General features: G+C 43.5%; 1 protein-coding gene across 1 annotated transcript; it reads left to right on the forward strand.

Moving 5' to 3' along the window:
- The first annotated feature begins 468 nt into the window (after positions 1-468).
- On the forward strand, positions 469-19,623 carry IRF2BP2 (interferon regulatory factor 2 binding protein 2). Its single transcript, XM_075862535.1, has 2 exons — positions 469-1,694; positions 18,383-19,623. The coding sequence occupies exons 1-2, from the start codon at positions 818-820 to the stop codon at positions 19,102-19,104; spliced, it is 1,599 nt and encodes a 532-aa protein (XP_075718650.1). The 5' UTR covers positions 469-817; the 3' UTR covers positions 19,105-19,623.
- Positions 19,624-27,171: the final 7,548 nt, after the last annotated feature.

Genomic DNA, 27,171 nt, shown 5'->3' on the forward strand with positions numbered 1-27,171 from the left:
AAAGAGAAAATGTGCTTGCATCACAAACACAAAGTCCTCGCCGCCCTCCCCCAACTCTTGCAACAGGGCATAGTAACTGAGTCAGTGGATCTCCTGCAGCAGCAGCTCTTGTTTGTTGTCTTGGCAGCAGTTCAAAGAACGAGGGGGAGGGAGAGCAGGCGAGGAAGCGTGGGCGTGCATGCCCAGTGACAGCTACTGCGCTTGCGCGAGGAGGCGGTGGCGGCTGGACGGGGACTGTCGAAGAATCAAGTAAATAGAGAACTTGGAATCACAACGGGTGTGACGTCATCGGCTTTGCCAGGGAGCTTGTGACGAGAGGCGGGAAGCCGTCGTACGGAGAGAGCAGTCGGTTGTAACGAGCTGCGGGAAGCATTAGATGGTACTAGTCGGCGCATATCGATGTTGTGCCAGGACTAGCCCAGCTTGCCACAGGAAAGGGTTAAGGCTGGAGTTGTTGTGAGCTTTTGGCAGTCTAGAGAGGGGGGCTCCTCTGGTGACTGAGGCCGCAGCCAATCGCCAGGTTCCTTCCCTTCCCCCCTTTCCTCTCCCTCCTCCCCCTTCCAGGAGCTGTGCAGCTGAGGAAGGCGAGAGAAGGAGCGCTTCACAGAATAATTTCTCCCCCTCCTTATCCCGGGATCCTGGGCGTAGTGTGCATGTCTCAAGCCGGACTTCGCATCAGCCAAGGCGGAGGGCGCCGCCGCCCAGCTCCCCGAGGCTGAGTACCCTCTGCTCACTCTCCCCCCTTGGAACACGGTTTTTCCTCGGACGTTATCTCCGCGCCTCTCCATTGGATTTGAGTGGCTTGATCTTTATTGCTATGTCATCCGCCACGGTGGCCGCCTCCCGGAGACAGTCGTGTTACCTGTGTGACCTGCCTCGCATGCCATGGGCCATGATCTGGGACTTCACGGAGCCGGTGTGCAGGGGCTGCGTCAACTACGAAGGGGCAGATCGCATCGAGTTTGTTATCGAGACAGCCCGACATTTAAAGCGGGCGCACGGCTTCCAGGACGGCAGGTCCCCGGGGCCGCCGACCTCTTCATCCTCCTCGTCCTCCGTTAAGCCGCAGCTTACCGCCAAGGAGATGGCGCAGATTGGACACACAGTGGGGGGCCCTGAAGGCGTCTCAAGGGCCTCGCAGCAGCCCCCTCCACCGCAATGTCTGGACCGCTACCCGCTGGTCTCGGAGAGGCCGCCGCCCCGCCTGGGCTCGGATTATGGCGTTGGGCGGCAGGTAAATGGTATCCTTCTCCCTAACGGTTTTTCCAAACCCGATGAACCGCCTGAACTGAACCGCCAGAGCCCCAACCCGCGCAGGACTAGCGCTGTGCCCTCTTCTCTGGGTGCTCTGATGAACGGATCGCCCATGGGCGGACGGGGTCCTCCTCTAGGGATCTCCGCGGCCTCTTTGGTAGCTGCCGCCACGACCTCTGCGGATATGGGCAGCAAGCGACCTGGCTCGGTTTCCAGCAGCGAGCACGATGTCAAGGAGAAACACCGGGCGGATAGCTACTCTGAGCTGGGAGATAACCACAAGGGGAGGGCGGAGGAATGGATCAACAAGCCTAAGACCGTCAGGGACACGCTGATGGCCATGCAGCACAATCACTCGCCATTTGACGCCAAATTCAAGAAGGATCCGGGCACAGGGAGGGTTCTTGGCTTTGAAGCCAGCAACCCGGCTTCAAAATCGGGTATGATCATTTTCACCGTATGCATGGCCATCGTCATACTGATGTAGCGCCGTAATGGTGCTGATGAGGAAGCGGGGTACTCTCTAGAGGGTGGGAGGATAAGGAGCGGGCTCCATGTGCTGATTATGGCTGCTCTGGGTGAAAACCAGCAACGTGTTATTGTGCTGATGCAGCAATTCCTGGCCGCGAGTGTAGTCCCTTGTGTACACAGCACAGGCGTTTATTTGTTACAGCCTGTGCTTTTTACCCTGTGTCTGAACTAATCTCTATGGCTGCTAGAGATATATACGTAGCTATGTAAGGGATTAGACGGATGTCTTCTGCTGACTCTCCTGTAGGCTTCTGAGTCCACTCCGGCCCTCACGAAGTTGAACTGTTAATGGCTGACAACTCTGTACAGTGGGCGGAGCTTGTGGCGAATAATGCTGTCATGGCGCAACTGCTTTCACTTTTGCACATTGCAGAGTAGTATATGGTGTGTCTGGGAGCGCGGGTGTGGACCTGCATTGTACTAAGGGGTCATATTGGAGAATTGTTATTTACATGTCCCCCTGGCCCTAGTGATGCTAGAGTTGGCTATGTATTTCCTGACGTGATGCTCTGATTTTAACCCTATACTTACACTGTCCTCAGCTTATTGATGTTTAGGTGGTCTAGTCTTTCCTCATTATATAGATATAGCTATAGAAGTTTTTTTTCCTACTATAAGGTGAGGTAAAGTACATGGCGGTATTTTTTTTTTTTTTTTTAAAGTGTTTTGGGTGTTTTTCTTGGTGGTGTCAGCAGCTGCAGACTTGGGGAATTTCCATGAATGTGATTTGGCGCTTCTGCTCTTTAATTAGAAACAACAGCTGTAGGCGGCTGAAGTGCAGATTCTAAAGTCTGATAAGCAAGGCCTCATTCACACACTGCAGGTTTTACCAGTATTTTAAAGCCGTAACCAGGACTGGACAAATAATTGGTGACATTCACCTCTGACTAAATCTGCAATGTGTGAATGAGGCCTAATAGCTTGTGCCAGGCCTGTAGCTTTTCTTCTCTCATGTAGATAAATATTGCCGCCTGATGAATTTCTCCTTCTTACCATTAAGGTTTAATTTGTTCTGTATTTCTTTTAATTGTTTTTTTTTTGCTACACTTGAGGTAATGTAATTGGTAGATGCAGAAACGTTTGCACGTTTATTAGGGTTTTCGCTTTGCAGCATCGGTGTCCTGGGTATGAATCGGACCAAGGACCACTCCTGCCTGAAGTGTATGTTGGCGCTGGTTTACCAGGTTTCCTCCCACTCCACCAACATGCTGATAGGTTAATTGGCTTCCTATGAAATTGGCCTGTGTGCGTCTGAGTCATGGCAATTAAATTGAGCCCCATTGGACTAATGTGCTTGATGACAATTCATGTACAGGACTGCAGAGTATATATAAGCAACACGTATAAATACATTAGGACTTGTATAGGGATTCCATTACCCCGAGTGATCCTTGCACAACACATTTGATAGTGGTAACGATCTGGTTTTATGGTCGGTATGTCGTGTAGAAAGGTCCGCAGTCGCACAATATGGTGTCTGGCAATAATACAGTTCTGATATTTCATCACCTTGTCTAATCCTTCCTAAGGCTCCATTATGTAGACTTCTTGTTTCATTCCACCTCCTCTACCTGCAGTGCTGCTGTTACACGCTTTTTGTTTTTAATTTGTATCTCTACTTATATTCTTTTTAGGGTGCTTAATTAGAACAGGTTTTTTTTTTTTTGTGTTAACTACAGAAGATTGGGGGGGAAGGGTAGTTTTCATTTGTTTGGTGTTTTCGCTACTATCACACATGCCTTGTTATAAGGTAAATGAAGCTCTTGGCTGTATCACATGGAACAACCTCAGGATTAAAGATGTTTGGCCCGTGGCTGTTGTATGCAATTACCGGCTACTGCAGCAACTGCTGTTGCCAGATCCTGATAGTAAGGGCTGCTGCTGCCATGGGCAGGCACAGCTTTCTGATATCAGTGGTCTGCTTAATCCTTAGGTTTCCTATGCAGTGCCTGAGAAGATCTAGATGTGTATGTATGTTGAGCATAAGCCCTGGGGGCATTCGAAGTGTAAAAGTAAGGCAGATGTGTTCTTTTAGTCGCCTGTCCAAGAATGTTTGTTTTCCTCTGTCTGTTTACGTACATATCCTGTTCTAATGGCATCTAGGGCTGGAAAGTGCAGTGTCAGCGGCTGATTCGACTTGCTGTATGATTGTAGCTTCGTTGCATTATTGTGACATGGTAGGCATGGGATATATTTCTCTTTGATATACCATTTCAAGTGCAGTGTTTTTTTTTTTTGTTTTTTTTTAGAACCTCGATTAAGCTGTTGTCAGAATACAGACTGCTGATTAATTTCATGTGCCAGACGGCAGTTTCAAATGCAGCTCTGGAGTTGAGGGCAACATTTCATACAAGTCCTGTACAATATAAAGGCGTTTCAGTACATGTGTAAATTTGAAAAAAAAAAGTTAGGGAAATTTGTTCTTGTATACATACATTCTAATCCAGAATGAAGAACCAATGGTTGTGATCGTAACATGACCAAGATAGAATACCAATCTATGGAAGCAAACCATAAGAATTCCCAGGGTGGATTAATCACGGATCAGAATCATGTAATGAAGCTTGATCATTCAAAAACAATAAAATATATTGTTAAATTCTATGTTGTAGGTTAGATGGGGAGTACACAAATATTTAAAGGGGTCATCGGGGAAATGGTGGTTGTTTTTTTTTCCAGAAGGGGCTGCATTTGAAAAAAAAACCAAATGCGATATCTACCTATCCTTGCCTCCGGTGATCCAGCAATGTCTCAATACGGCACTCCCGGTGGTTGCCATATTTGGAGTCGGGGAGGAATCTTTCCCCTAATGAGGTAATTCTCATGGGGTTTTTGCCTTCCTCTGGATGAACACGGTAGGATTATAGGTTGGACTTGATAGACATGTGTTTTTTTTTGTTTTTTTTTTCTACCTTATCAACTATGTAACTGCTGCATCCAATCAGAGGGGCTCACTGTTGACTAATCGTATTTCTGGAATAATGGCAGAAATACAACATGGCCGCTGAGCATTCTACATGCTTATAAACAACCGGAGCCTCCGCACTGGATCGCTGGGGGCACGTATAGGTAAGTATTGCTTTTTTGGATAAATTCTTATGCAGCTCCTAAAAAAAAATAAAAGGAAAAAAAAATCACTTCCCGGATAACCCATTTATAAACTGTGCTCTTTTACCAGCTTTTAAATAGTAACTGACCTGATCTTGCCTTCATGATTTACTTGTATAATAGAAGTCGTTGTTTTTTAAGTATAGTATTGCACTTGCCTTTTTAGAGTACATTTACATGGGGTGCTAATGGTGCAACAAAGAGCCATGCCTCAAACACACTACAACAAAACCACATGGAAATGCATTCAGTCTTATTGTGGTTTCACTACTAGCGTGATCACAATTGTGGTAAAACATGGCAAAATAAACCCCAAAAACAGCCCCTCGGCCACTACATTAGAGAAAAGACAAAAGTCCTTAGCACCAATCCATTCAAATTCCACTCCATTGGGGTAAATCCACATGTAGCAGACTCTTCCCTCTCTGGATTTGTTGGGCTAACGACGTGACTTTTTTGCAATGGTTTTTTCCGTAGACATTGCAGGTTTCTTTTTTTTGTAATCCGTTTTTATATACATCCTTTTTGCTATTTTAGAATTTTTATTCTTAAAGTTTGAAAATAATACTAAAAAAAATAAGCTTTTTTACGTTTCAGCTATTTTTTTTTATAACGGAGTTTTACCCTAAAATAGACCTTTAATTTGTGATCTTCATTGTCTACCGTAAATTTTAATATATTACATGTCTATATTAGGGTAATTGCGTCCGGGCTAGCGTTACGACAATGATTGGCGGGGGGGGGGGGGGGAAACGTTTTTTTTGCGGTGGGTATTTTATGTGTATTTATCATTACATTTTTTATTTTTTTGTACTTTACTTTTATTTTTGTATTACTATGGTCTGTCCCTCAAAGGTCAAAAAAGACCTTTGGGGAACTTTATATATTTTTTTCTTTCTTTTACACCACCTTTTCCACTGTAACTGGAGCTGCTCAGGGGAAATCGACCCTCTCATAGTGACGATTGTCACTAATAGGGCTGTGCTGGGTCTAGTAAGACCCAGCAGCAGCCTGCCACTAACGGCACCCGGCGAACATGTGACCAGTCACATGATCACCGGGAGGAATAGAGACAGCGGCGCAGCACTGTCTACAAGGGGGAGGTGGGGGCTGTGTAAAAGACATCGGAGAAGACGGAAGCAGTGACAGCTGCTTCTGTCCTCTCCTCAGGGACCCCGGCAGTCACTGACAGCCGGAGACCCGACATTCAGCTGCCCGATTGCTCGGGCAGCAAGTTAAAACCAGAGCCGTAAAAAGTCTATGGCTCGGGTTTTAAGGACCCTGACCGCTGGCCGTAAAAACACAGCCAGCGGTCGGGAGCCGGTTAAATAATGAACCTGATGGAATTTAAAAATTCTTTATTGACTTATGTATTTAATTTTAGTTTAATTTTGATTTAAGTTTTATAGAGAAGTCTCTTTTGGTTGTTTTTTTTAAAATTCTTATCAAACCTTCCATGAGGCCGGCCATATTGGAGACGCGCTAACTTCCTATGTAGTGTATACAGCAGGTTGTGTGTGCTTTATGGCAGACGATGTATGGGAGTAAATTTTCCGTTTTATTTTAGTCTCCAGGAAGTGATGGCGTACGGCCCCTTCTGCAGAGACCAGGGGAGATGCATTCCGAGCTTTATCTGTGTATATAGTGTTGCTATGCTACTCTATCTAGGCCTTCAGTAATACAATAGAGCTGTTATTAATTTGACCACCCCCATATGATCGTGAGATGATTCTCCTCATCCCGTGCCTGTATATACAGCAAAGCTGACAAGTGCGCTACAGAGGCCAGGACATATCCGCTTATTGTGACTGCTTTAGTGGCCAAAGTTTAAGCTGTAATTAAAAAAATAAAAACAAAATTGTGGATAGACACCTAAAATAAAAAATTCTGTATGATAAAAATTCTGATTTAATCTGTCCTCTTCTGACGATACATTAGTTTCAACATAAATATTCTTGCTCTGTCCCTCTACTGTTGTCAGAAGGCTGCAGTGAGGCACGGTCCTGTAGTCCCATGAGTCGGTAATAACACAGGACCACTGGCGATCGTTAAGAGAGAATGCGTTTTAACAGTATGTATACTAGACAGTCTCTCGTATGTAAATAAATAACTGCCAAATTTATTTTTTATCTTTTTTTCAATTATGAGAAGTCAATTTACTAAAACAGGCTTATATGCGGAATGACACGATTGCCAAGTAGCGTTTTCCTCTTTCATTGCACATAGCGTAGTGCAAATCCAGCTTTGAGATTAACGGAACCTTTTGAGACTGGTTGCTATGGTTACATGACATTACCACCTTTCTTTTTTACATGGGATTGTCAGTTGGTGTGTCCTGAGCAAATAGCTTGGTAGTAAGTCAAATAGTGTGAAAACATATGGTAGGGAAGAGACAAGGATTTGGTCACTCACATGGTCATCCTATTTTTGTAAAAATACACTAGCTGGTTCCACCACTCTCAGGCCTTATTCACACGGACGTGCTGGTTTTGCGTGCGCAAAAAAACGCTCAGTTTTGCGCGCGCCAAAGGTCCGTGTGGCATCGGCATATGGTGCGTGGCTGCATGATTTTCGCGCAGCCGGCATCATTATGACACTGTTTTTATGTTTATTATTGTTACTACTGTTGCGCGAATCACACGCGGTACCCGAAAGTGCTTCCGTGTGCGATTTGCATGCACCCATTGACTTCAATGGGTGCGTGCTGCGCGAAACCACGGGCAAGTATAGGACATGTCGTGAGTTTTACGCAGCGCACATACGCTGCGTGAAAATCACTGACAGTCTGAACGGTCCCATTCACTTTAGGGATGCACGATGCATCGAAACTTTGATACTGTTTCATGTATTTCGATACTTGGCTGTGCGTCCGCACAGCTCAGTATAGTAATACATGAATGTACGAGAGCGGGGCTGCGGCTGTGTAATACAGTCATTGCCCCGCTCCGGAGTCCTGATAAGTGCGTGCCGTCAGGATGATGCGATGCGGCCAGCGCTACACTAATGAGCGGCGGCACTGAAGACAGAACATGGCGGGCGCACTACAAAACACCCCCCTGTTCTGTCCTTATTATAGTGCAGCGCCGGCCGCATCACCTCATGCTGACCGCGCGCGCACTTCCAGTCAGGAGCGGGGCAATGGCTGTATTACACAGCCGCAGCCCCACTCCATAGCGGCGGAGATCAGAGAAACCTCTCATCTCCGCCGCTATTCCCTGAATGCTACGATCAAAGCAGACTGCAGCGTTCAAGAGGAAGTGAGTAGGGGGGATGCCCCTTGGATTGCGTCACAGAAATTCCCTGTGACGCGATTGAGGGACATACCATATATGGGCAGACAGCCCAGGGTCCATTGAGGGCATACTTCGGTATGTCCCAATAACTGCCTGTGTACTATCCGTACACAGGCTAATGTACTGGAATATAGATATATGCCTGTGTACTATCTGTATATAGATATATGCCAGTACATTAAGGCTATGTTCACACGGAGTATTTTGGGGGAGGAATATCTGCCTCAAAATTCCGTTTGGAACTTTGAGGCAGATATTCCTCTCCCTGCACGCCGATTTTCTCGGCAATTATCGCGCCGTTTTTCGCCCGCGGCCATTGAGCGCCGCGGGCATAAAACAGCGAGAAATACGCTTTCTCCTGCCTCCCATTGAAGTCAATGGGAGGTCAGAGGCGGAAGCGCCTGAAGATAGGGCATGTCGCTTCTTTTTCCCGCGAGGCAGTTTTACTGCTCGCGGGAAAAAGACGCTGACGCCTCCCATTGAAATCAATGGGAGGCGTTCTCGGGCCGTTTCTGCCGAGTTTTGCGACGCGGTTTCCGCGTCAAAAAACTCGGCAAAAGACCCCGTGTGAACATAGCCTAAAGTTTAAAAATAAAGTAAAAACAAAGTAATGTTAAATAAAAAAAAATACATACACCTTTTTTACAATAAACATTAAAATAAGTCTCAATACATAAAATATTCACATATTGGGTATTGGCGCGGCCGTAATAACCTGCGCAACAATTTTTTTGCGTCATTTATGATGTGTGTGCTGTAAAAAAAAAACTGCTTTCTATCAGTTATTGTGCGGCACGAGGTGCGATGAATTTAACCTCCATGTGCCTCACATTAAGGCTATGTTCACACGGAGTATTTTGGGGGAGGAATATCTGCCTCAAAGCTCCAAACGGAATTTTGAGGCAGATATTCCTCCCCCAAAATACTCCGTGTGAATAGCAATTATCGCGCCGTTTTTCGCCCGCGGCCATTGAGCGCCGCGGGCATAAAACACGCTTTCTCCTGCCTCCCATTGAAGTCAATGGGAGGTCGGACGCGGAAGCGCCCGAAGATAGGGCATGTCGCTTCTTTTTCCCGCGAGGCAGTTTTACTGCTCGCGGGAAAAAGACGCCGACGCCTCCCATTGAAATCAATGGGAGGCGTTCTCGGGCCGTTTCTGCCGAGTTTTGCGACGCGGTTTCCGCGTCAAAAAACTCGGCAAAAGACCCCGTGTGAACATAGCCTAGTAGTAATTAACCCCATCATGTACCTCACACATTAACCCATTATGACTGAGAAACATGATGGGATTAATTACTATTAGGCCTGGTTTACACGAGCGTGTGCGTTTTGCGTGCGCAAAAGGCACTTAACAGCTCCGTGTGTCATCCCCATATGATGCGCGGCTGCGTGATTTTCGCGCAGCCGCCATCATGACACTCCGTTTGGATGTTTGTAAACAGAAAAGCACGTGGTGCTTTTCTGTTTTCATTCATCCTTTTCAGTGCTGTTGCGCGAATCACGCTTGTGCCACGGAAGTGCTTCCGTGTGACATGCGTGTTTTCCACGCACCCGTTGACTTCATTGGGTGCGTGATGCGCGAACAACGCACAAATATAGGACATGTCGTGCGTTTTTGGCAGCGGACTCACACTGCGCAAAACTCACGGACTGTCTGCACTGCCCTATAGACTAACATAGGTCCGTACAACACGAGTGAAAATCACGCGCGTTGCACGGACAAATATCACGCTCGTGTAAACGAGCCCTTAATGTGAGGCACATTCAAAATTCATTAGATAAATGCTCATAACTTTGAAAGTAATAAACGTTTTTGAAAACAAATCACACTAGTTATCAGCCATTAGGTTAGTTATGAGATAGGGAATTGAAAAACTGGTGACCGATTATCTTTACACGACTGGACATGCTAAATTTATACAGACCATGCCAGCTAGACCAATACCAGGAGCCAATGAGCTTAAATATTTTGATACTGGTGTCTTAATTTTTAGGCTGGGTTCACATGGAGATTTTTGCAGGCAGAAAATCTGCCTCAAAGATTTTGCTCTGCCTGCACGCTGATTTTCGCTGCGTTTTTCGCCCGTGGCCATTGAGCGCCGCAGGCAAAAAAAACGCAGCGAAATACGCTTTCTCTCTGCCTCCCGTTGATGTCAATGGGAGGTCAGAGATGTAAATGTCCGAAGATAGGGCATGTCGCTTTTTCCCGCAAGACGGTTTTTCCACTCGCGTGAAAAAAAACTCTGCCTCACATTGAAATCAATGGGAGGCATTTTCGGCCGTTTCTTTGCGCAGTTTCCGTGTCAAACGTAAAAAAAGAACTCTGTGTGAACTTGCCCTTAGGCCGGATTCACACGAGCGTGTGCGTTTTGCGCGCGCAAAAGGTCCGTGTCATCAGCATATGATGCCTGGCTGCGTGATTTTCGAGCAGCCGCCATCATTATGACACTCTCTTTTTATGTTTGTAAACAGAAAAGCATGTGGTGCTTTTCGGTTTTCATTCATAGTTTTGACTACTGCAGCACACGGAAGTGCTTCCGTGTGCCGTGCGTGATTTTCACGCACCCATTGACTTCAATGGGTGCGTGATGCGCGAAAAACGGGCAAGTATAGGACACGTCGTGAGTTTTACGCAGCGGACATACGCTGCGTGAAAATAACGGACTGTCTGAACGGCCCCATGGACTAACATAGGTCCGTGAAAATCACGCGTGTAGCACGGACGTATTATACGTTCGTCTGAATAAGCCCTTTGTTTTTCTATTGGTGTCAATAGTTTTTATTGCTGACCACTAACTAAAAAAAGTTTGGCTCCTGGGGTGGTATAATGGTCTCCTTACTTATATGGCCACAGGTGGACTTTTGTCCACCTGTGGCCGTATAAGTAAGATTATGCTTGTTGGATAGCTCTAAGGGCTTATTCCGACGAAAGTCTAATACGTCCGTGCTACGCGCGTGATTTTCATGCGCGTCACCCGGACCTATATTATTCAGACAGTTTGTGATTTTCACGCAGCGTATGTTCGCTGCGTGAAACGCACGACATGTCCTATATTTGGCTGTGTTTCGCGCTGCACGCACACATTGAAGTCAATGGGTGCGTGAAAACCGGGCACGTCACGGACGCACTTCCGTGTGATGCACGCTACAGTAGTCTAAACTATGAATGAAAACAAAAGCACCACGTGCTTTTCTGTTTACAAACATAAAAACAGAGTGTTGTAATGATGGCGGCTGCGCGAAAATCACGCAGCAACGCATCATATGCTGCTGACACACTGAGCTTTTATGGACCTTTTGCGCGCGCAAAACGCACAGGCTCGTGTGAATCAGGCCTAAGAGTAGGGGAGAGGAAGACAAGTTGCTGTCAAGACTCCACCAATAGGGCCTTCTCTCAGCAGAACAAAGGATCTGTTTGTGTAAGTCTTCCTGGATGACTGTTCGGCTAGGTTTACATGTCGCACTCAACCGCAACTTTTTGCCTGAGATTTTAGCAAAACGCTGCGATGTGGTCGCGGCAAAAAAAACACATTTTGATGGCGACGTGAGAACCCAGGTTTAAAGGGCCTTTTCAATCCCATAGAAATAATTCAGGTTGCTGTGGTCCTGTGTAGTGTACAACACATCTTAACGCTAAGGGTGTTAACAAGATGTGGCAAGGGTCGCCTGCACTGGCATGGAGCAGCCACGGCCTAGAGTCAACAAGTTTGTGAGAAACTTGTAGTAGAAATCAGGTTTGTACTGCAATATGAGGCCAAAGCAGACCTACGATATTAAGGTAGGATTTGACGGGACTATGTAAATTTGAATATTTTTTTTCTGTGGTATTTTCTATATGTAGTTACTGCTAAATACCACTGGTGCCATTTATTACAAGGGGAACAAAAGATACTCTTGGCCAAAGGTCTGGCATAGACTGGTGGCGGATGAGGTAAAATTGGCCGGTTTCACCGACCAAAATCCGGTCCTGTTTTAGTTTTCTGATCCAGTATAGAATTCCTCTTTAAGGCTATGTTCACACGGAGTATTTTGCAGGAGGAATATCTGCCTCAAAATTCAGTTTGGACGTTTGAGGCAGATTTTCCTCTCCCTGCATGCCGAATTTCGCGAAGTTTTACGCGGCGTTTTTCGCCCGCGGCCATTGAGCGCCGCGGGCATAAAACACAGTGAAATACGCTTTCTCTGCCTCCCATTGAAGTCAATGGGAGGTCAGAGGCGGAAACGCCCGAAGATGGGACATGTCGCTTCTCTTTCCCGCGAGGCAGTTTTACTGCTCTCGGGAAAAAGACGCCGACGCCTTCCATTGAAATCAATGGGAGGCATTTTCGGGCTGGTTTTGCGACGCGGTTTCCGCGTCAAAAAACTCTGCAAAATACTCCGTGTGAACCCAGCCTTATAATCGCTAGATGTCAGGGCTTTGAGGCAGCAAAGCATCCCTACACCATCACATTACCACAGCCATGTTTAACTATTGCTGTAATGTTTTCTGCTGGGATCTGAATTCATTTTTTACTTGTGGGAACATTATCTGAAAGAATTTGGGTTTGAGACTTCGTAATCACTGGAATCCTTTCCAGGTATAAATGTCAGTTTTTCTTCATATCTTCTGGCGTTGTACTTGATAATGCCATATTGTTTCTGGACATTACTTTCTTGTTAACGTTTATTTGACTATCGTAAAATAACCTCTGACCCCCTAACTGCTTTTGTCGTGCAGATTTGGGTCCGTTTCCACGCCACACTCTTGGCAATGCTTTCCGCAGAGGGCTTGTACCGTGGAACGCGTATTATGGACCCGTAGCCACTCTGTGCCGTTATGGTGTTTCCATGAGCAGACGTATTCTCATTTAGTAGCAATACTACTAGGGGAAAATGCTGCTAATATCTCATAATTCCTTGTGGATTCTCAGTCGGTGACACATGGAGATACAGCATATGCACAGAGAATTCTATGGCTGCCATATTACGGATCTGTAAATTGTCTACAGCTCCTCTTTAGAACATTGTCTATGGTAATAGACTACAAATCAACCCTGTAGTCCGATTTCTTCAGCCATACTTCCTTCCGTCTTAGACTATGTTCACACGGCATATGTTCTGGCGTATTTCGGACCGTAAAACGTCCGTATTATGCTTTGAAGTGCACCTGCAAACAGCTTCCCATTAATTTCAATAGGTAATACAAGATGCAGTTTTGCGCTGCTAATTTAGAAATGCCTTGTAAAAATGCGCTGCTTACAAAAGTGACCTGTCTCACCTTGAAGAGTTTACAAGCTAATTTTCCCCAATGACACTTCAAAAAATACTTTAAAAATAAGCTGCAATAGGCCTGGATTTTAGAGGCTGTTTTCTCTTGAAATCAGCCTCGTATTTTTCAGTATGAAAATGCCATGTGAACAAAGCCGTACTGTCCTATTTTTGGTAGGTGAGCAAGTAGTAGGGGACGAATGTATGGCAATATGACTGCAGGAACAGACTGCACAGGGTTTGTTTGTAGTCTGTTACCATGGACACACGTAGGTCTCCATAGAACTGCAGACCTAAAACAATAGTCTTTAGGCCCCATGCACACGAATGTGCTTTTGCGGCCGCAAATCCCCCGAAAATCCATGGGAGAATTGCGGCCCCATTCATTTCTATGGGGCCATGCACACGACAGTAGCTTTTACGGTTCGTGCATGGCCCGGGAGCCCGCACCGCAGAAAGAACGGACATGTCTTATTACGGCCGTCTTCTGCGGTCCGGGCTCATTGAAAATAATCGCCGCGGCCATTTGCATTGCCCGGGATTTGCTTGCGGCTGACAGTCTGCTGCCGGTCGACCCAAAAATCACGGGCGTGCTACGGTCGTGTGCATGAGGCCTAAAACTTTGCAAAGTTGTTCTAGTTTTAAAATGAACAATAAGAAATTGGATGCAAATGTGGATTTACCCTTTAAGTTCAGTCTTACTGAATTTAGCTGCATACAGTATAAATTCTACCGCTTTTTTTTTTTTATTTAATTTTTTTTTAATAAACTTTTAAGGTGAACACTTGGTGTTCGTTTGACAGTCTGTTGCCATTTAGCTGCATACCAAAATACCTTGGATTTTTACATGTCCACAATTGTAACAATTATTTGAGACCATGGGGTTATTGTCTGTCTGATTACATGACTACAGTGGTTCATTGTACCTCATTTTTAGTAGATCATCTCATGTAAATAAGCCCTAAAACATGGCAAACATATTAGGGATCCTAAATGATAGTTTCCCTCTTCAGTTTGTGTTTTTTTTTTTTTATAGAACAGTAGTAGTAATTGTTTTTGTTTTATAACTTATGTAGTAGCCTTCTTCTGCGTATTAAGCTGGGGATGACATTTTGATTTTGAAGTTACCGTGTTTAATAGAATATGCGCTGTGTTGCACTAGCGTGTGCTATGTGTTGGGAATTTTCAATGACTGAAAAGTCCAAAGAATTTTGAACACTGCAAAGTGAAGTAGCTACTTGTTTGGGGATCTGAGCTCTCAACCTGCCCCGAGGAGGGTAAACTGACTTGCAGCTACTCATAGATGCTTGGCAGATCAAGCAGTCAACAAATCTTGGCTGCAATATCGAATGTTTAACCCCACCCTACACCAAGCTACTTTTAGGCCTAGTTCACTGTTTTTTGCAGGCTGAAAAAAATCTGAATTGCCAGTATTTTGATTCAACGCACAGCACACGGACGAGCATCACGCTTGTCTGAATGAGCCCTTAAACGGAAGGTGTTGAAAAACGATTTTACTGCTGGCTATGGACTGAAACCGTTTTGTCGGCTATAAGGCCCTGTTCACTTTTTTTTTTTTTTTTTTTTCCATTTCTTGCAGGCAGAGAAAAAAATCTGCAATTTTTGACCTGCCTGCACTATCTTGCCGTGGTTGTCGCGGCGTTTTTCACCCGAGGCCATTGAGTTCCAATAGGAGGCAGTTTCAGCAGTGTTTTGGCGCTGATACCATCGTGGTATCCACGTCAAAATCTGCACCGTAAAACTGTGAACTGGCCCTAAGGGTTCATAGTTTTTGTTCACCCTTGCACCTTGGTGAAAGGAGGATTGCCTGGACATTCTCCAACTAATCAAGTGAGTGACTGGAGAACCAGGCAAATATCACGCAAGTTCTGGGTGTACCTTTTTTTTTTTTTTTTTTTTTTTCTCTTTGCTACCTTTAGGACTCTTATAATGTCATGTCTTTGTAGTTGCAAACTTGTAGACCGCAAATTATATGGCTACTATGTGTGTTTTTATAAATTGATAGTGTATTAGGCTACGTTCACATCTGCGTCAGGGCTACGTTCCGTCTGAGCTTTCCGTCGTAACGGAGCCCTGACAGACCGGAAACCTTTGGTTTTAATTTGTGTCAGTCAGGGCTCCGTTCTGACAGAAAGCTCAGACGGAACGGAGCCCTGACGCAGATGTGAACGAAGCCTTAGTCTAGTTTTTTTTAAATGCAGTTTGGATTGGTTCTTCTAAAGGCAAACTACTTTATGTAAAGATATATTGTTACTACAGTGTGTGGCATAACATATATTTTATTTTTTAATTTTTTTGGGAAGATTTGCCCTGAAGCGGTTACTTTTGAAGATCTGACCTCTACGACCCCCACAATCTCTTGAACAAACATTTTTCTTTTTTTGTTGCAACTGCTACCCCCGATTTACCATAAATTTTGTTACGGTGTAAAACACTTCTAGACAGGCATATGGCCTTACTGGGGAACCAGACTAAAGGCCCTTTTACACTGGTCAATTATCGGGCAGACAAGCGTTCATAGAACACTCATTCTCGATAATTGCCCTGTGTAAACAGGGCAGCAATCGGCGGATGAACGAGCAAACGCTCAATCTGCTGATCGTATCATTTAAAAAAAGTAAAATATCGTTGTCGGCAGCACATCTCTGTGTAAACAGGGAGATGCGCTGCCGACATGATAATGTATGGGGACGAGAGATCAGCGTAACGACTGCTCATCCCCATCCATAGCTCCGTGTGACAGGAGCAAACGAGCGCCGATCAACGATGTCTCATTGATCACCGTTCGCTGCACCAGCCTAATATCGGCAGGTGTAAAAGGCCCTTTAGTGTGCTTGGTTGTCCCATGATTTAAAGCCAAAGATGGGTCTGATCTAAGGTTTGTGAACAGGTGGGCAGAGGAAATGGAGGATCTTCTGGGATACATAAGGGAGCACGCCAAACTGCTTGAGAAAGGGGTATATTTGGTTTCGCCCTCTTTATCCTAACCTTGCTACGTAACGGATTACCACTTCACAAGCCTTACCTCTATATTGCCATGGTTTCCATTTGTTGCACTGATGAAGGCCAATAAGGCCTTATTCATGTTGGCATAAACGGCTCCGTACTTCTGCTCGATCTGTGTACCGGGTGATCTGGATGCAGTGTTTGCCACGAGGGGCAGAAACTAACCATTTACATGACTTTGGAAGTGATTGCGTTTTGTTTTACAGGGGTTTCCTGAGTTATTAAAAAAAAATGGCATAGCTGCAGCGATGACGTGCTTGTATACCCACAAGATCACTGCAGCCAATTACTGGTCTCTGTAGGTATACGGCACAGGATCGCTGAGGCCAGTGATTGGCTGCAGGGATCACTTGAGAAAGACTAACTTGGATCTGCTGCAGTTTAAATTGCAATATGAGACAGGCAATGAATTGCTAGGATTTCATTCTATTTTTTTCCCCCTGTAATTTCTATATATTTAGCCCCAATATAAGGCCCCATGCGCGCAATTTTTATCCGCAATAATGGATCCGTAATTGCGGCTAAAAATACTAATCCATTCATTTCTATGGCTCACAGACACCTTCCCGCATATTTACAGGTAAGTGTCCGGGCCGTAGAAATGACCTGCAAAAAATGACATGTCCTATATGTTTTATTTTTTTTTAATTTACGGACCATGCTCCTATAATTTATAATGGGAGCACAGCCCGCAATTACGGGTGACAATCCACGGCTGTCCATGCCCGTAGTCACGGACCGTGTGCACGAGGCCTAACACAGTTGACAAATTGTAGTTAATTTCGGTTTGTGGTTCTTAAACTAGGCCGTGGAATTGGTAGTTAATGTACATACGTATGGTTGAGGATTCAATTCTCTTACTTTTTTCAGTGTTTCGTCGAGGTGTTTTCCTTACTCGTGAATTGGTTTAAGGGGTTTATCTAAAAGAGTTGAAACTCAGGAGTCCAGTGAGGGCTTTCTTCTGAAGTGAACATGCGGTCAATGAAAGGCCTGTCCGCATATAAAGGAGGTCACTAAATTATGTCGTTTTAGGAGGGTTGGACAAGGAATAAATCATGAGCAGCCGTCTTGATTCAGAGAAATTCTGGAATATTAGTGTTGTAAGTAAGGGCCTGTTCACATCAGCATTGGCTTTCCGTTGAGCGCTTCCGTCTGAGCTTTACGCTGAACGCCTCAACGGAAAGTCAAACTGAAACCTTCGCTTCCGTTTGCATCACCCTTGATATCAATGGTGACGGAAACCTTGCTAATGGTTTCCGTCTGTCACTGTTCCGTCAGGTTTCCGTTTTTTTGACGGAATCAATAGCGCAGTCGACTGTGCCCCTGAACTGAAAGCGAACGCTGATGTGAACCGGCCCGAACCCACCCATAGTGTAGAATGTATTCCAAACAGCTATCGTTTTGGTGCCATATGCTCTTTACTGTTTTCTGATATGTCATGAAGCTACGCAGCGGCTTATATTTTGAGTTACATGTGTTTTCAAAAATGTGTTAATTTAATAATGTTCTAGGTCTCTAATACTTTGCCAGTTGAAAGGACCAAATTAATGCAAAGGTGCTGGTAGTCCAGCAGCAGAAATTCTGCACTAAATATGCAAAGCTCCAGCAAATCTGGCTGGCTGTTTAGTCGGTCGTCTTATGTAAACTGTCAGTTTGCCCTGCCAGTAGGATTGACGAGATGCCATGTGATTTGTCCAATAAAAGATCTACCGAGCTGTCCATCTCACTGCACGGCAATGGCATGCATGAGATTACATGAGGCAGAGGTTATGTTATGATGCGATGTAGCGGCTTGTCTGGTGAGAAGATTCTGCAGAATCTTGTTTAAACTTTGTATATTTGGTGTGAAATGTAATTAAATGCATAATTTAGTAGATTTCATATTTACTAAAGCCTTCTATCGTTCTGTTTATTTTCCATAGGTGCCCGTGCATCTCGTAAGAGGAAACCTTCTCCAGAGCCGGAAGGGGAAGGCGGTTCTGTTAAGATAAATGGTGATGGACAGTCATGGATGCCAGCAGCTGACGGTCTTAAAATTTCTCCAATGACTAGTAGTACTTTTATATCTCCCCCTTCTACTGTCTCTCCTCATTCCAACCGTACCACACCACCAGAAGCCGCACATAATGGCCAGTCGCCAATGGCTGCTTTAATATTGGCGGCAGATAATGCTGGTGGCAATCATGCTTCAAAGGATGCTAACCAGGTTCATTCTACAACGAGGCGAAACAGTAACAGTCCACCATCCCCTTCCTCTATGAACCAAAGAAGAATGGCTGCAAGGGACGTGCCAAGCCAACTTTCTAGTGGAGGAACCTCATCCCATGCAGGAATGGAACAGGTGCACCCCCCAAGCATTCCTGATTCTTCCATACCAAACAGTATACCATTGTGCTGCACTCTTTGTCATGAGCGTCTCGAGGACACGCACTTTGTTCAGTGCCCTTCAGTACCTACTCACAAATTTTGTTTCCCATGTTCAAGGCAAAGTATTAAACAGCAAGGATCATCTGGAGAAGTGTATTGCCCAAGTGGGGAAAAATGTCCCCTGGTGGGATCAAATGTACCATGGGCCTTCATGCAGGGAGAAATTGCTACAATTCTTGCCGGGGATGTAAAAGTGAAGAAGGAGAGAGACTCTTGACTTTTTTTGTAATTTTTTTTTGCTTCGTAGCCACCATAATCTCTTACTAAACTTCTTACAGTGGGGATGCGCGTGTGTGTGTGTGTGTGTGAGATACATTGAAAATATATATAATATATATACACACACACAGGATAAATGTAGACTGCATAAACATGGCTGTATAATTTTTAATTTTTGAATACATTGTGTTTCTATTTTTGAAGACAAAGGTATGTACTGATCAGAAAGGTATTCTTTGTTATTGTTCTTTGCAAGTATTTGTTCCTATCCAGTGACAGTTACTGTTCAGTGTAGGCTGTGACTTGAGATGCTTTTTAGAGCACTTGGAAAACAGAAATGCTTCTAGCTGTATTTGTATGCACTTGTTAAAAATGCCAAATACATTTTATGACATTGTTAATTGTCTCTGGTTACTCATTTTATTTGAGATTAAGCTTTTTTTAATTGTAAAATTTATTGATGTAATTTGAACCACTGGGTGATGTTTATTAAAAAAAAAAAATCTTGTTCACCAAAGCAATATTTTGAGTACGACAATTATTTAGTTGATCAATACATATTGTTTATAATCAATCATTGCATATTAGAAGTCAACGTAAAGTTGTAGTAAAGAGATTCTACTGATTGCATTTGTCTGTATGCATTACACTTTTGATCCAAAGTTTAATAAAGCCGTATATTGTGAAAGCATTCTGGGAGGAGGGGGGTGATATAGTTTAATTCTTTATAATATACAGTCTTTTTAAATTGTGCAACTTGCAAATCTGTGTGGCAACGTACATAACATTAGAAGGTCTGACCATTGCGGATCTATTTTTGTTTCTTTAAACTACAGTGTGAACTTTACGCTTCTCGATCTTCAGTTCTGATGTGTCAACTTTTTTTTTTTTTTTTTTTTTCTGGACTAAACCGCTAATTTTGTACTTTTTATTTTAAATGAGTTGTATGAGACAAAAAAAACGGGGCCCCACTTGTTAAAAAAAACAAAAAAAAAACTCTCTGATATTGCAGCTCAACACCATTCCAGACACAGTCCTTGGAGAAGGATGGCACAGTTTCTGGGGGGGGGGGGGCGGGGGGGAGCAGTCCGTTCTCACTGACCTTAAACATTCACCGCTATATAACACTTTTGAAGAATTAACTGAACAGATGTATGAGGGGGGGGGGGGTCTCAAGTTGTCGCCCACTCTTAGAGTTATAACCTAATAGATAAGGGTTGTATATGTTAAGGTATGAACATTATTGTACAGAATTGTGGGAATCGGTGGCACTTCTAACAGTCTTGTGTTTTTGCTCTTATTGTTGGCTGAATCTATTCTCTGTGGGAATTAAAGCTAATGTATGCATTTGATGCAGATCTACAACATTTTTTCTATTTTGTGTGATATCCACTTCAGTTTTACATGTCATCATAACGTGTTGCCTTTTATTGCTCAGTCAGTGACTTATTGTAACCACGTGTAATTACATGTTTTTCATAGTCCCTTGTACTCCAAATGACATTTGTATCCTTCTGGCTCTGCTATACTGTGTTCGTGTCTCCACCCTAGAGGGGTGCTTCTTTTATGTTTTTTGTTTCTCCAGTATTTTTCAAAATAAAATTATATAATGGAAGATTTATAGTGTAGAAGCCTAAATAGTTATACACATAAATTTCTACGGAAACAATGCTGTGAGTTTTCCAATCAATTTTCAATAAATCAGTCAACATTACGACAGGCTTAATTGTGATCTCTTGAATGCATAACTTGTTTTGTTTTTTTAGCAGAGTAAAAAAAAATATTTTATATTTAGAATTTTATACATGATGTAAGTTTCTACCGATCAATTTACTTTGGTAAATTAGAATCTTATCAGGTCTATTCACTTGTATCCAAATCTCCCCTGGGTGGTCTCCTCTTTGGTGTTCTCTATTAGGTGCTTGGATTGGAGAGAGGAAACCTGATAGGATGCTTCTTGGCGCTGTATAAAATGAATCCTTTAAAAGAACCAACTACTTTACAAAAAATATATTTGGACATGACTGTCCATTTTAAAATAGAGCAACTTATCAGTCCTGAAACAAGACGGCTTAACTATACATAAAGTAATTGCTTATGGTAACCAGTCAGATCGCTGCTTTCATTTTTCAAAGCGCCTTTGGAAACTAAGTGAAATTTGACTGGTTGCCATGGGCAACTACTCCACTCTTCTTTTGCCTTAGTTTTCCTACTTCTCCCCTATTGCTTTTTAACAGCATTGAGGCAACCCTATTAAATGTCAATTAGCTGGCACCATTGAACTTACTAAATGGCTCACAGAAGTGTGAAGATGTGAACCCCATTCTAGTTTGTTGAACTAAACCTGAAAATTGATGACTATAATCTGTAGGTATTTTCTGCGGAAAATACATTACATGTATAATGCAATTGGGTCCTGTGTTTACAATGCCTACCATGTGTACGCAGAATTGATGTATAAGGTGGATTCTTAGTTGCATTAACTGGCCATGATGTGAATGATCGTGACGTGCAGGGTACCTTCTGTCTTAAAGGAGTTATGCAGCACATAGCCTTTGAATCTATATACACGTTTTGAAATATATGGGTTGTTCTTTTTCTTTTTTTTTTTTTTTTTTGTAAATCTGTTTTGTGCAACTTTCTAAATACTTATTTATTAATGCATTTTTACTTTGATACAGCTGCTTTTGTATCCTGTATACAGAACAGCAGTATCTTGCGCTGAGACCTGAATCGATCAGCAGTATCTAAAAGTTAAAACAATTTTTAGTAAGTATTTAGAAAGTTGCACAAAACAGCTTATTTTTTTTATTTTTTATAAAAGTGTACATAGCCTTTAACCTTGCAACCTCTGCCGACTTCAACGATATCAAATGTATGTGCATTTATTACACGCTGGGCGCAAGGTGGCGCTTACAATGAATGGTGCGCAAACTGGTTTTTAGAGAGAATTTCCAATACTGGTTCGCTGACACCATACGAACATTACAGATGTTGTGACGTTTCCAGTCCACAAAAACTGATGCCCTATCCTCAGGATAGTATCTGATCGGTCAGGGTCCGACACCTGGCACCCCCGTCGATCGGCTGTTTTGAAGGGGCTACAGTGCTCGTACGAGCGTTGCTTCCCCTTTATTTCCATTACTGCTCACATTGTGAATCACGGACACACTTGTAACGGTGGTTCAGTTTTACGGCCTTCTCCCATTCAAGTGTGTACTGTAATACTGTGAACCGCCGCTACAAGTGTCCGAGATTTACAGTGTGAGCCGTAAAGGAAATTAAGGGGAAGCGACGATCGTACGAGCATTGAGGCCCCTTCAAAATAGCTGATCTGTGGGGAGACGGGCCACCACCGATCAAATATTGATGGCTTATCCTGAGGATAGGCTATCAATTTTTGTGGACTGGAAAACCCATTTGACACCCCCAAAATATGATTATTTTATGGAAAGTAGACCCCAAGGTATTTAACGACTGATCAAAGACTTGAAAATCTGCCGTGTAAAATGTCCGCAGCATGCAGATGAGTTTTGTAAAATTTCATCTACTTTCCTTGTACTGTAATCCGCTGCAGACATTGCCTGTGCAATGCCACAGGTAAAAATTACAGTGAATCTGCCACATCTAACGTCACCCTAAGGCTCAGTTCACAGGTTTTTGGCACTGATTTTAATGTGGAAACCGCATCTGAATCAGTGCCAATATATGGCCGAAATTGTTTTTTTTCCCCCCGGGAGGCAGAAAAGGCATTTTACACCCGTGGTCCTCAATGGCCTCGGCCAAAAAACACAGCAAAAAAGTGCAGGCAGGTCAAAATCTGCCTGAAAATTCCTTCAGGAATTTTCAGGCAGACTTTTTTCTTCCTGCAAAATACTCCGTGTGAGTTACATGGTGATTTTGGCTACGACACAAGTCGTCGGACCAAAGATCATTATGTCCCATAGCCTACCCCGCAAGTGATGAAAGTCAATGTGGTTGCGTTGCGACCTGCAAGTAACTGCGACACGACAGTCCTGGGATTTCTTGCAACTGTCATGGCAACTTACGTGTTGCGACACAACCACATTGACTTTTACTAAATGCAATGTAGGCTACGGGACGTAGCGATCTTCGGCTGGTCGACCTGTCGTGCGTGGCCAAAGTAGCTGTGTAGGAGGTAGACAAATGTATAGAGAATTAGACCGTTTTCATACATGATGTCCGGTACTGGGCATTTGTTAAACCTAAATCTTTTAAGTGTATTTGGTTTTCTGATTTAATTCCTTTATACTTTCTGAAAGTTACCCAAGCGCTACTCCAGAGATTTCTAATCCATTGAGACTCACAAGCCTGGATAAGATATGCCAGTGTGAATTGATGGCTGCATCAGCTTTTGAGTGAAGCCGTATGGTATTTGCATACATTAGAACGGTTTCAGGTTAATGTCTTGCTCAATAATATGATTTAATCACTGCATAATATGGAAAGGTAACGGTTTCTGCTTCATTATTCCTTAACATTCCCCTGTCTACTTACTAGCGCCATACAACTAGATTTCCTCAGCCACTCCTCCAGCATCCCTCTTTTTCCCCTCCACATTTCTGTTGCAGCTTTGCCCAAACGTCACAATCTTGGAGGTTATTCAAATCTCCATAATATGGCTTAGTGCAGGCCCCAAATATTTATTGTGTTAGATGTTTATTTTTGGAGGAACACTCGGGTGAATTTTAATCCTCTTATTGGGTGCTTTGTTGCCAAACTTTCACCTCCTTTATCGGCTGTGGTTATGTCACGTGACTGCCCGATTCCTACAACTCCTCCTGTGTGGTCAGGAAATTGCTTTCAATGTGCATTCCTACGAATCTCACATTGAGCATCTCATGTGAAAGTGACATCCGGTCCACACAGCAGACGCTGTTGGAATTGACTAGTCACATGACATAATAGCGGCCGGAATCGGAGGAGATGGTTTAAGAAAGCGCCCACTGATAAGACTGTTAGCTGCCCTACTGTTTATTGGGTGTCCTTTCTAAATGGGGCCATGATAAAAAAATTATAATAATCATGGAGTGCTGTTTTAAGATCTTCCCTCCCCGCCACTCAATACAGATCCCTCACTTCAGTCTTTTCAGTTTACTAGTTTCAAATATGGTCTCTATTTCCTCAGCAACTCTGCTGGGTAGGCTAGTATCCCTGAAACGTTTTATTGTTGCAGATGACAGTGGTATGTGGAAATCACTATTTTTAATTTTTACCATTTTTGAAGAGTATTGTAAAACTTATGTTCAGATCTCGCAGATATTTTGCACTTGGGATGTACAGTAAATTGACGATAGAAAATATTTGTGGCATTGGCATGCTGTAAAATAACTGAAGTATTTTTTTCTAGTTGCCCTCCGTGACTGCATTGTTGGAGGTTGTCTCCATGCCTTAAAATCCTAATAAAAGTCTCTTCACCCACTTCCTCCAGTGCTTTTCAGTCCCTACTGGGACATGGCAGAGTTATCGTGGTCGGTGGTGGGATCTTGCCAATGTTCATCAGTGCTGCTTCCCGGTCCGTCGTCACAGCGCCCAGGCCTCATTACAGCTCTCCGGTGCTTCCTAGGGTGTTGCGCTGAGCAGTATGCTTGGCAATTTTGAACATCTCAGTTTACAGCGGCTTGATGCTCTGCAAGGGAGCTTGCAGGCGCAGTGGGGGCACATCCTCCCATGTGACCGAGCAAGTTTGGGCAGGTTCAGGTGGCAATGTTTAATTGCCATACTTGAAGGTATGAAGGAAATTCTCCTTTATCCTTGTGGTCTGGATAGTGTGAATATACCTGGAGTAAAAGATCTGGCATATTGCTCGGATCTGCAGAGCACAGTGTAAATCCCAGCCTAGTTACTGGTTGTTTTTGTTTGTTTTTTTTATTATTGAGGTCTATTGTAAAAATTTATTTACTGCCCGTAAGAATCCACTGTCAAGCTTGTACAGCAAAAATCCTTGAACAGCAATCTCCTTTAATATATAATATTAATACCAAGGTAAAGCAAAAATTTCAGTCTACAGAATCTCCCCGAGTCGTCCTCTAGAATAACACCACAGGAGAGAAGATACATTGGCCCTAATAGAGACTGGAAGCACAGATTGGTGAAAAAGCCCCTCCACCCCTAGTGTCGTTCCCTAGCTGCTTCCTCAAAACCAGAAGTCGCAACCACCTTGGGAGAGGTGTCGGACAGAGACAATTAGTCTCATCTTGCAAGATTTATACCAGGAATATGTATCTCTCAACAACCCCAGTGCTACATTCAGAAACGTGCTGATCTGAGGTCTGGAGAAGCAGGATCGTGGCACATCGTGGTGCTATTTGTGAATGCCCTACTCTAAGGTCTGCCATAAAGCTATGAGATTTTTGGGGGAAACGCTGCTTCTGTGTTTCTGGTAACCTCACTGCCAAACTAGAGGGACAGTCTGCTTCACGCTCTGAATCTGCAGGCTTAGTAACCATACTGAAAAGTTATGTATGTGTCTGGTTTACTTTTCGGTTTACGTTTCTGTTCACTACTACTTAGGCTCTGTTCACATCTGCGTTTGGGTTTTCCATCGGTTTGTTCTTTCATAGGACCAGAACAGCGAAAAACCAGTGCCGTCAGATCCGTTTCATGATGGAAACCAATGGCGCCTTACCAAACCCATTGACTAATTCCGTTGGGTGTCTGTCGTTTTGCTGTACACAATCGCTATTTTGTCCGGCAGAAAATTACGACATCTACGATGGAGGCCCCTAACGGAGCCTCTGACGCAGATGTGAATAGAGCCTTTCACACATGAGGTACACTTAGGTCCTTCTTTTCCCTCAAAACCCTCATGTGAAAAAGTGCCATTTGTAGTAAAAAGTCATCTACATCTTACAATAAGCCATTACGTATATCCTGTACATGTAATGTGTTAAAGAAAACGGTAATTCCAATTGAGGACTTTACTCAATTTAGAGATCTGATGGATAGAAATGGAGGGTGTCACATATTTGGGTAAACGAGCTAAAACCTCTAGGGATCAGATCCTGGTATTCATTCTGTTATTATAGAAGGCAACTGTGTTTATGGCTAATGCCTTTGTGGAATCAGTCCGGATAACAGGAAAGATCAGCAGTTTGGGCATTATGGTTGAAGTCTTTGTCTGCAGATACAGTGTCTAAATCCAAACTTTTCCATTCCCTCTGAGGGTCAATATGTGTTTAATCAGGCCCTTAATGAGATATGAGAAAAGGCTGCGGACAAAAAAAAACAAACCCTGAAACTATAAACTTTAGTGGTCATGTCACAGAATCAGGACTTTAAAAGTTAAGGCAAGTCAGGGAAGTGAAGCTGAATATAAAGTTCAACCCCAATAATAATACCCAAGCAAGGTAAACAGTGATGCCATGTAAGTGGGGGGCAGACTGAAAGATTATGTGGAAGACTAGAAGAGAGTCACTTCAAATCCATGGATCATCAAAACCATAGGAGGTTTTGATGATCCATGATGATACTATTTTTAAATCAGATTTATAATTACCTCTGTAATCCACCACCATTTAAAAAGAGCTGGAAAAGATGGGTTTATAGTAATTAAAAATGGATGTAATTAGCCCTGCACCCAGAGAAGAACTAGAGAGGACATTATTCACTCTGGTTTCTGGTTAGAAAGCCCAATGGGAACTACAGGATGACCATAAACCTAAAGTTTTTAAACAAATTTGTGAAATACCACAGGTTCAAGATGAAATAGGGGTCTAATGTCACCCATCACAGAGTTTCTCTTTACTAATGGAAACATGGATCTGATCTATGATGTCTACTACTACCTTCTATCTATCTATCTATCTATCTATCTATCTATCTATCTATCTATCTATCTATCTATCTATCTATCTATCTATCTATCTATCCTTCTAACAGAAGATCTTTTGGGGGATTCTAGTGGACTTGGAACATCAGCTCTTTATATTCCCCAAATACAAGATTGAGTTGGCCCTTCAAAAGATATATTCCTTTAAAAAAAGAGTAAGGTGTTTCATAAGACTTGCCTTGTCCATCCTGGGGACTATGACCTCTTTTATCC

Source organism: Rhinoderma darwinii, chromosome 4 (genome assembly GCF_050947455.1).
Source record: "Rhinoderma darwinii isolate aRhiDar2 chromosome 4, aRhiDar2.hap1, whole genome shotgun sequence".
NCBI lineage: Eukaryota > Metazoa > Chordata > Amphibia > Anura > Rhinodermatidae > Rhinoderma > Rhinoderma darwinii.

Excerpts from the sequence above, each read along its gene's own strand:
- IRF2BP2 (XM_075862535.1), top strand. The coding sequence starts at position 818 with ATGTCATCCGCCACGGTGGCCGCCTCCCGGAGACAGTCGTGTTACCTG. Across the intron at positions 1,695-18,382 it reads CAACCCGGCTTCAAAATCGG|GTGCCCGTGCATCTCGTAAG; the intron begins GTATGATCATTT and ends TATTTTCCATAG.